At 39.8% G+C, this 11,196-nt stretch overlaps 1 protein-coding gene across 7 annotated transcripts in view; it reads right to left on the reverse strand.

Moving 5' to 3' along the window:
* etv1 (ETS variant transcription factor 1) overlaps nucleotides 1-11,196 on the reverse strand; it is an 80,574-nt gene that overhangs the window by 67,757 nt on the left and 1,621 nt on the right. For 3 of the 7 annotated variants that reach the window (XM_061915518.1, XM_061915513.1, XM_061915512.1), the window contains exons 3-5: nucleotides 6,793-6,840; nucleotides 6,107-6,193; nucleotides 2,214-2,267 (exon numbers count right to left, since the gene is read on the reverse strand). In XM_061915518.1, coding sequence (XP_061771502.1) covers nucleotides 2,214-2,267; nucleotides 6,107-6,193; nucleotides 6,793-6,840 — 189 coding nt within the window. Of the gene's footprint in view, nucleotides 1-2,213; nucleotides 2,268-6,106; nucleotides 6,198-6,792; nucleotides 6,841-11,196 lie in introns of all 7 variants that reach the window. The other 4 variants (XM_061915517.1, XM_061915515.1, XM_061915519.1 and 1 more) reach the window with 3 other exon arrangements.

The following is an 11,196-nucleotide window of genomic DNA, read 5'->3' on the forward strand; positions in this document are numbered from 1 at the left end:
GGGCCAACACAGATAGACAGACAACCTCCACACTCACATTCTCACACTAGGGCCAATTTAGTGTTGCCAATCTCCCTGTAAGTTTATTCTTGATCATAAAACATGTATCTCACCAAGACATGAAATGTCGGAGTTGGTATTCCGACAAGTTGGGACACTTTGACAGCCATTTCGGACCCGAAATAGGCGAGGACGACACGGAAAGACACTCGTTCCCCCCGCCCCGTTTCTTCGTGAAGATTATGAGTCATTCTTCGCCTAAATGGGAATATATAAACATCCCAGCTGTGGGCATCCAAATGACAACAAACCTTGAACAGTATGTGATGTTTTATTATGTTTGTTGGCTCTTATGAAGTCTGGAGTGAGTAATAAGAAATTAATGCGCTGCATATGTTTAAAATGTATAAAATATGTTAATAATAAATGTTATTATAAATGTGCCCATTACTATATTCCATATATACATACATACATATAAAACCTTTATGGAGATGTTTGGGTGCTTTTTAAGGGCTTTGTATGCGGAATTGCCCCGCTCCACTTGGCTCCTTGTAAGTAGAATTTTACTCGCATTTATTTAATATTTAGAATGCAAAAAACAACCAACATACATCGTCATGTCTTTTATAGTGATTGTGAATGATAGGCAAAATTCCAAAAAAAAGTGCAGTTCCCCTTTAAGGTACCAAAAGAAAGGAGCACAATTGAGGACGATAACTGAAGTGGTCGCTCAGCACCTCGCTAAAGATGTGGTGACCAAGAAGTGAAAAAGCCTGTTTGTATCTTCTTACTGAGGCTATACAGCCCTCTCAAAGTTCAAGTATATGATTTATTTGCATACAATGCTACATTTTTGTTTACAGTAGTAATTAATTCAAAACAGAAAATTTAGGTTTGCACTTTGTTTATAGAAGCATATTATTCAAGACAGGATTTGCCTACCAGAGCAGGCTCTTATTTTAGGTTTTGACAATTACTTTATACAAAGTAAAATGTATATTTATTCTAAAAACAGGAACTTAATAATCATTATCAATTTGCCAAGAGTAAGATGCAGTATATGTTCATTAGATGTATCCCTGTAAATTGTGGCAATGTTTGTCTCCTTTCAAACTGCTGGTTTTTGATTAAATAAAACGGAACTTGCTTTAAATTATTTTTTTTAAGATGTGGGGGAACAAAAATCGGAAAAAATTGTAAATCAAATATTTTGTGAAAAAAAAATCATAAGATCTTATTTTAAGGCTGTACTTTGCCTACTATTTCTCTTCAGAATAGTATGGTGAGCTGGATCAAATGCGCTGGTGAATGGTTCTCCACCTCTGATCTAAATGAAGTCTGATGGCTTTAATATGCTTTTATTGGCGCTTTCTCCGTCAATCAATCAATCAGGGCAGCCATGTTAATCTCCTTGGTATTAAAAATAAACATCAAACTGAAGCCTTTAAAAGGCAGTGGTCATCAATGTTAAAAGCAGTTTTGAAAAGGATGAAGTATAATCAGTGTGAACTTCTTGATGTGTCATTTTAAGTTGCAGGAGGGAAAAAAAATAGAAGTAAAGCAAAGACCACCCTCTGTGTTTTTTGAAGCGCAAAAAGGAATCTGCTTGAACGTAAATGTGATGTCTCAAATCTCTTACGCCGATGTCCGACTTTCCTTGCGGGTTAAAGGGGCGGGTCGAGTACATCGAGAAAAAGCGTTGGGCGTTTTGGTGGGGTATGTTTAGTTTCAGCAGGCCCGCTGGGAGCTCGCCTCCCTCCATTTCTGGCCAACCAGGTAAACGCTGGCTGGGAAAGCGCAGGGCTGGTGTCAACTACAATTTTCTTCCAGAGTATTCTTAGAAACGTTGCTTGTTTTTCCTTGTTGTGCTTTCATTGTGTAAAACATCCACTAACGATGACGAGGGGCCAAAAGATTGGATTTACAAAGTCCTGATGTAGAAAATGCAGCCACACTTGGAAGGTGCGCACAAAGAGCACTGAGGAAAAGGTCGAGGGGGGTCTCGCAAGATGAGAACATTTCTATTCTGGAGAAAAATTCAAAACAACCCACCCCCTTTGTCCCTTCTAAATCACATGACACTCAGCCTGGCCCTCCTAATGTTAAAAATATCCTCTAAAAACAATATTTCTGCCTATGCAAATAAGAACACACTCCACAGTGTGAAAGAGACACACACACACATACATACACGGACGGTGGTTACTCACAATTTTCAGTCTGGAAGTCTGGGACAAACTGCTCGTCATTGTCGGGAACCTGCGCTGCAAACACAAAGGAGACGGACGAGATGTTACCAAGACCTTCTTCTACTAGAACACACAACCTCTCCCATGTTGGAGGGCCCAAAAACGGCTTCTCTACACGAGTGTGAAAAAATAATTAAGGAGTATTTCGATACAGACGCAAAAATGTATTAACCGTTTTTGTGTCGCATAATTATCTCTGAATAAATTTAGCATGACTCAATTACATGTTTAAAAATGTATTTATTTAGGGAAACTATGTAGAAAAAACTCCTTGTTGGTACAAATAGGACAACTTAATACAGTGGTTCTCAAATGGGGGTACGCATACCCCTGGGGGTACTTGAAGGTATGCCAAGGGGTACGTGAGATTTCAAAAAATATTCTAAAACTAGCAACAATTCAAAAATCCTTTATAAATAAATTTATTGAATAATACTTCAACAAAATATGAATGTAAGTTTATAAACTGAGAAAAGAAATGCAACAATGCAATATTCAGTGTTGACAGCTAGATTTTTTGTGGACATGTTCCATAAATAGTGATGTTAAAGATTTTTTTTTTTGTGAAGAACGGTTTTTAAGTTCATGACTCTAGATGGATCTCTATTACAATCCCCAAAGAGGGCACTTTAAGTTGATGATTACTTCTATGTGTAGAAATCCTTATTTTATAATGAAATCACTTGTTTAATTTTCAACAAGTTTTTAATTTTATATATTTTTTTCAAAATAGTTCAAGAAAGACCACTACAAATGAGCAATATTTTGCACTGTTATACAATTTAATTCAGAAACTGATGACATAGTGCTGTATTTTACTTCTTTATCTCTTTTTTTTTCAACCAAAAATGCTTTGCTCTGATTAAGGGGTACTTGAATAAAAAAAAATGTTCACAGGGGGTACATCACTGAAAAAAGGTTGAGAACCACTGACCTAATAGACCAATAGCTAAATGAAAAGTTATGTCTTTACAAACATAACAATGCCCCGTTTTATCATTTAACCATGTTTATTACCGTGGTTATAGTTTGCATTGGTGTACAATAGCTCTTTCTAATATTTTGACCCTCTAAATATGAGAGACACACAAAACCTCTTCTTTAGTGTGACAGTACACAAATTGTACATCACTGCAATACACAAGTGAAATAAATACTGGCAAAAAGAGCATTATTAAGTATGAAGAGAAGACACTTGTATTGGATCATATTATATTGTGTACCTAAAGAAGTGACCTGAGTAAAACAAGGTTTTTGATATTCAAATTGAAAGTTTCAATGCAAAAGACGTGTCTTTGTTATTGGGGTAAAAATACAGTCAGGATATACATTCTTTTCATTGGACATGTTTCGGTGACCCTGTAGCTGGTAATCCCACTTCCTGTCGGCGTCTGCCAGCAGTCAGCCTCCCATCGTTAGCAACATCTAATTGGCTTCCTCCCTACCGATGGATCCACCTGTACACCTGCCGCCTTGGCTCTCGTCTTCCAAACCTCACCCAAAATGTTCGACCTACAATCCGGCCAAACTCCGACGGGTCAGAGAAGAGGCGCTTTAAAAGCGTCCATTAGCACATCTATTTTTATACGCGCGGCAAGGCACAGCCTCATTATCGTTGCGACACCGCGAGCGCGTCTCAACATGACTACTTTGCCTTTCATTTGAAAAAATAATTATTTTTTTCAATTTTGTTTTGACAGTTTTCCTTTCAACAAATAGATTGGGTGTGAATTGAGAGTAACCAATCAACAGCTGATGTCTCTTAGCGCTGCAGCAACATGTCATGTGACCGACAGCACAATTCACTTCAGCAATTGTGACATAAAGTGATCACAATTATCTTGTAATTACGGTTCAACCAACGGCAGCTAAATACATATACTTTTTAAAATGTAAGGGAAAAAAAAAAAAGTAACCCATACAGCCAAAAAGTTAAAAATATACCGGTAAATCATACTAACAAAAAAATTATTTGGTGTTAAACTACACTTTAAAAATACACTAGTAATAAAAAAATATGAATAAAAAAGTAATATCATTAAATACAAATATTTGTGATTAAAAATGTAAGGAAAAATTGTTAGAAAAATGTAACCCATATAGACAAAAAGTGAAAATGTAATCATAAATAATAATTAATGTGCAAGTTAGTGGTAAAAAACACTTAAAAATACACTAGTAATAAAAAATACAATTAAAAAAAAAACATGAATCCAATTTAATACAAAAGATTTTGAAGAATTGCCAGGTGGCTTTTATAGCCACTTTAACTGCGATATCAAACATTTTCCAGCTTTTACAGCAAATGTACAGGGTCAGTTAAATAGTGTATTTTAGGAATACACCCTTTAAACTATTGGACGTATCAATTTATCTAGAGACAAACATACATTTCCAAAAATGCAGAAGGGGTAGAAATTAAGGGAACAACACAAGTTTCAGATTTCAAAAGGTGTCTGTAAACAGACTTTACACTTCTAAACATTAAAAATGTCACATGAATATTCAAGCATGTTTACAAGAAACATGTTGGAGCTCAGCAGCGGCTTCAAACCCCCACACACACACACACATACACTCACACACACTAATGTGAGGATCTGGGTGAGAAATGGACACAGGGTGTCAAGAATTAAATGGAAAAAAAACAGAAACAAGAGGAAGTGGAACACAAATGAGTCACCGGCTTCAGTCTGTGAATGGAACAGTTGGTCCTGGCAAAGAAAAAAAAAATAACCCGTGGAGAAATGCAGGATTGGAACGTTGCCGTCATTCATACAACCTGATTAATTATTTGATTAATTGGGGAAAAAACAGGTAAGGTGACCAAAGTTGACATTTTGTTGTTGATTAGTTGTATGAAAAGTGCTTTGTTTTGCCGTAAACACTAATCGCTAACAAGTGTCAAAGAGAAAGAACTTGAATGAGGATAAGTTAGGGTGGGGGTGCAAGGTGAATTGGAGCGAACAGAGTGGTGTGTGTGTCTGTGTGTGTGTGTGTGTAGGAGGTGCATGACAGCTGACAAAGTTCCCTCAACTCTACTCGGAAATTCATTCTCGTCATTCCTCTTCTTTTCCCCCCAATTACCTGAACTAATAAATCTTACCTGGTCTGAACAGGACAGGGAGGAAGTGGTGTGTTAAGAAGTGAATGCGGTCGTGACGGTGATCCATGACGGCTTCTGAACCATCGTTTTGAGCCTCTCTGAATGCTGAAATATTAAAATCCTTTTTTCGTTCTCTTTTTAGATGTCTTCTTCATTTTATTTCTTTTTTTAACAAAGAGAACTGACACATTGGAGTTGTTTAAAATTTATGGCGCACTTGACAGTACAACTTTAGAATAAGAGCGATCGCTCCACTACCTGAGCGGACATGTCTTTGAGTAGGCTCCCCTGTTCTGTTAGTTTTTTTTAAGTTAAATTTTTTAGTCACCACATACAATATTAGAAATCTGACTGCGAAAATCCTCAGTCAGGAAGATGTTTGTGTACTAAATAAATTTTAACAGTTCAGTTGTGATAAAAAAAAAAATTCAACAATTTAATTATTGGAGCAAACCGCACCTTGTTATTAAAAATCTACCAGTAAATCTTGAAAAAAAAAAAAAATGTTTCAGTATTTTGTGAGCAATCTTTTAACATTTTTCAAAATTACATATTTTCACATTTTATCATTTCTGGTTTCAGTTTGAATGCAGCTTAAATACTAGATAGTATCGAAAGTACATCTTAGTGAAGTCGGCGGTTCAATTCAAAACACATGCACTTAAAAAAAAACCACACACAAAAAAAAAAAGAGCAAATGAAGACAAAATAGCGAGTAAAAAGAAGAAAAAGAACATTGTCCACTAACCAAAAGTTGGGTGCTGCAGACATGGAGGAAAGAGGACACCGGCACTTAAATCCTGAAGCATCCCGGATCTGTTAGAGCACAGTGAGCCTGTCTTGCCATGGGAGGAAAAACATTTAAAAAGCACGGAGAAAGATAAGAAAACTTTCAGGCACCAAAAAAAAAAAAAAAGTTTGGTTTTCTTTTTATGCAGGAAAGTAGGCGAGGTAAGTGAGTCTGTCAGGAAAAAGATGATAGATCCATTCTTTTTGTGCAGGCAAGGAGGCGAAATTGAAGACGACAAGGTGGTGGTGAAGCTGTAGATGATGGAGAGGAGGAAGCAGAGGAGTAAAAGAGAGAGAGAGAGAGAGAGAGAGAGAGAGAGAGAGAGAACCCTGGGTGGTGTGCGGCACGTTAGCTCCCGCCAAAAGCCGAGGAGACAGTGAGCGGCGGAGAGTGTTGCGCTGATAATTTGTGATGACACTCCCAGCTAGAACCTCCTCGGTCTCCCTCAAGAGCCCCTTGCTCTCGCTGTCAGCCTCTAATGTATGCACCACACACCAGGTGCCTCTTCCACGCCGCCTTTTAATTGGACTGCCATGTCAAGCATGGAACGCCGGTCTTAAAAAGCCCACCCCCCTAACTGCTACTACTACTGTACCACCACTGCCACACGGCCATTTGTACTCTGACCCATGTGAGACACTCACCTTCTGCCAGCCATGTCTCTTGCAGGCCAATCAGGTCCTGGATGAGCTCTGAAGAAGAGAACCAAAGCAGTGTCATATTTTTGGGTCAGGTCCAAATGCGGACAAGACTGTAAGCCCCAACACAAGCTGTTCCAGGGCACTGGTCGAAACAATGTGTTTCGATTTCAAAAAGTTATAATGAAAATATATTCCGTTGCAGGGTCAAACTGTGGCCACCCATGGCGCCCTTCTTTACTGTTTATATGTCTGCAATGTATTTTCACTTTCTGAACTGCCATACAAGTGTAAAAAGAAGTCAACAACTGTTAATGATTAGATGTAAAAAGAATGAAACACAGTCTTACTCTCAATTGTAACAAAACATCACCTAAAAAAGGAAAATGCGCGCAGAGATATGCCAAGAGCAGATTAAGGTTTTAAATTCGGCATGACTCGAGAGACGGATTTTGTTCAAATTTTAGATTGTATAATGTTGGATTCAGAGCAGTGGTTTTAAAATTTTGTCACCAAGTACCACCTATTAAAAGATTTTTCACTTAATGATCAATATTACAATACAGTAGCGTGGTAGGCCTAAATACTCATTAAAAACAAGGCAGATGTTTTATTTAACAAGTATATCTAATATTTTGGCCAGCGTAACATTACACACAGTTTGAACAGTGACACTGTGTTTGAATTTTTAATTAAGCGATTCTTTGGCGCACCACAGTTTGAGAATCGCTGAATTAGAGGTTTTAGCTCCAGCTGCAACATTTTGTTTTAAAAATACACTGACAGTAAGGCAAAATTTCCATCCATCCATCCATCCATCATCTTCCGCTTATCCGAGGTCGGGTCACGGGGGCAGCAGCCTAAGCAGGGAAGCCCAGACTTCCCTCTCCCCAGCCACTTCGTCTAGCTCTTCCCGGGGGATCCCGAGGCGTTCCCAGGCCAGCCGGGAGACATAGTCTTCCCAACGTGTCCTGGGTCTTCCCCGTGGCCTCCTACCAGCTGGACGTGCCCTAAACACCTCCCTAGGGAAGCGTTCGGGTGGCATCCTGACCAGATGGCCGAACCACCTCATCTGGCTCCTCTCGATGTGGAGGAGCAGCGGCTTTATGTTGAGGTCCTCCCGGATGGCAGAGCTTCTCACCCTATCTCTAAGGGAGAGCCCCGCCACCCGGCGGAGGACACTCATTTCGGCCGCTTGTACCCGTGATCTTATCCTTTCGGTCATGACCCAAAGCTCATGACCATAGGTGAGGATGGGAACGTAGATCGACCGGTAAATTGAGAGCTTTGCCTTCCGGCTCAGCTCCTTCTTCACCACAACGGATCGATACAACGTCCGCATTACTGAAGACGCCGCACCGATCCGCCTGTCGATCTCACGATCCACTCTTCCCCCACTCGTGAACAAGACTCCTAGGTACTTGAACTCCTCCACTTGGGGCAGGGTCTCCTCCACAACCCGGAGATGGCACTCCACCCTTTTCCGGGCGAGAACCATGGACTCGGACTTGGAGGTGCTGATTCTCATTCCGGTCGCTTCACACTCGGCTGCGAACCGATCTAGTGAGAGCTGAAGATCCCGGCCAGATGAAGCCATCAGGACTACATCATCTGCAAAAAGCAGAGACCTAATCCCGTGGCCATCAAACTGGATCCCCTCAACGCCTTGGCTGCGCCTAGAAATTCTGTCCATAAAAGTTATGAACAGAATCGGTGACAAAGGACAGCCTTGGCGGAGTCCAACCCTCACTGGAAACGTGTTCGACTTACTGCCAGCAATGCGGACCAAGCTCTGACACTGATCATACAGGGAGCGGACCGCCACAATAAGACAGTCCGGTACCCCATACTCTCTGAGCACTCCCCACAGGACTTCCCGAGAGACACGGTCGAATGCCTTCTCCAAGTCCACAAAGCACATGTAGACTGGTTGGGCAAACTCCCACGCACCCTCAAGAACCCTGCCGAGAGTATAGAGCTGGTCCACAGTTCCACGACCAGGACGAAAACCACACTGTTCCTCCTGAATCCGAGGTTCGACTATCCGGCGAAGCCTCCTCTCCAGTACACCTGAATAAACCTTACCAGGAAGGCTGACAAGCTTACCGGGAAGGCAACATTTTTGCTATTTAAAAACAAAACGGCACGATGCAAACAGTGGAAAAATTTGAAAAAATGTGAATCCGCTATTCATTTTTTTAATTTTATTTTTTTTGAACAGCTAAAAAGTAATATTGCATCATGCAAAAGAAACTGGGCTTCACGGTGGCAGAGGGGTTTGTGCGTCTGCCTCACAATACGAAGGTTCTGAGTAGTCAGGGCTCAATCCCGGGCTCGGGATCTTTCTGTGTGGAGTTTGCATGTCCTCCCCATGAATGCGTGGGTTCCCTACGGGTACTCCGCCTTCCTCCCACTTCCAAAAGATATGCACCTGGGGATAGGTTGATTGGCAACACTAAATTGGCCCTAGTGTGTGAATGTAAGTGTGAATGTTGTCTGTCTATCTGTGTTGGCCCTGTGATGAAGTGGCGACTTGTCCAGGGTGTATGGCGCCTTCCGCCCGATTGTAGCTGAGATAGGCACCAGCGCCCCCCGCGACCCCAAAGGGTAGAAAAATGGATGGATGGATGGCAAAAGAAACCAAACAATATTTTTTTTTTACAAGTATGGAAATTCTACCCTTGGTTGAAATTGAGTTTGTATATGGATGAAAGACCATATAGTAGGAAGGCTTTTTGTTATGTGACCAAAGCATTAAGGAGTGGGACTATCCAGGACAGGCCCGCAGTGTGCTTAAGCAACCACCAGGTAGCATCTGTGAGCAGATAATACCGTATCATCTCTTTCTGATTTACCGGGTCAGTAGTGAACTCTTAACTGGCGCTTTAAGTTAGGGATGAGGCAAAAACTAACCCAGACCTTCAGTATGCACTGCATATGCTGTTTTTAAGAATATCCACAGGTGTGAAGCTAGCCAAATTTTCCTTACTAGTCTTGGTGAAACAAAGATATAGTTCTAATCAATGTTAAAAAAAAAGGTCTTGACTGAAAGTCAAAACATTTTAGACCTATATTGTGTAGAATGTAGGGGTCTATCAGAGGAATACAGTCCTGGATCAGGCTGCCAGCTCATGTCAGAAACTGCAACACCTAATTAACATTTTAAACTGCACTGAAGCAGTGGTTGAAAAATAATCACACATGCACACACAGTTAGATTTATCACTTGATATTTTTTGTTTTATATTTTGTCCATGGTCTGTGTTTATGGTATGCTTTTAACATGTAATGTCTTGTGATTAATGTATTCTTTTGTATCATGACCTGTTGAATGTTTACTGTATTAACCTGCCTTGGGACAACGGATGAAAATTAGATATTGTGCTAACTCCGGCATATTGACATTGTTGCTCTATGTTGACGAATATGAATTGTCCTACTTCAAATAAATAAATACATATTTGTACATCTGACTTGAAACATCATCACAAAGCTCGCCATAATGCACAAAATAAAAAGTTAACAAAACACAATACTCTCATGTTAAGATGGCATACAAAAGAAACTAAACAAGAAATGGATTTTTCAAAAATGACAAGCAGAGCATTGATTTAAGGCTGAAATATAGTTTTTGCGTGCTTGAAAGTTGAATGTTTTTTAGAATACCCACCGGTGTGGAGCTAGCATATGCTTTCCTTACGAGACTTGGTGGAACACAAGTCAAGGTCCTGCTCTCCAAAGTACCTAAATTGGACCTGGACTGTGTGGCATATTTGTACATGTGACTTGGTGCATGATCACAGAGCTCGCCGTGATGCACGGAGATGCTGTAGTTAACATCCACAAAAATACATATCCATCCATCCATTTTTCCACTGCTTGTCCCTTTTGGGGTCGCGGTGGGTGCTGGAGCCTATCTCAGCTGCATTCGTAAATGTAATGATAACTTGAAATACAGAACAAAGCAGATAAATGGAGGGGAAGAAAGAGAAGCAGACTATATTAACCTTGTAGATTGTTATAGTAACAATAGGTTAAGCCAGGGGTCGGGAACCTTTCTGGCTGAGAGAGCCATGAAAACCAAATATTTCAAAATGTATTTCCGTGAGAGCCATATAATATTTTTTAACACTGAATACAACTAAATGATATTATTTTCAAGTAAGACCAACATTTTTAGAGTATAATAAGTCTCTTTTTCTTTTTAATACCATTGTTATTCTAAAAGTTAACCAATAATAAATGTAATACTTCTTACCATTAATTCGATATCTTGAACAGGTGTGATAGAAAACGGATAATTGGATTAAAATGCATGAGAATGTTTTATAAATTGAACATTATTTTTAACACTGATTACCAGTGGAATTATTAATTACTTATCGTGTTAAGCAATGTAAGCTAAGATTT

The sequence above is a fragment of the Nerophis ophidion genome, linkage group LG11, assembly GCF_033978795.1.
Source record: "Nerophis ophidion isolate RoL-2023_Sa linkage group LG11, RoL_Noph_v1.0, whole genome shotgun sequence".
In the NCBI taxonomy this organism is placed as follows: Eukaryota; Metazoa; Chordata; class Actinopteri; order Syngnathiformes; family Syngnathidae; genus Nerophis; species Nerophis ophidion.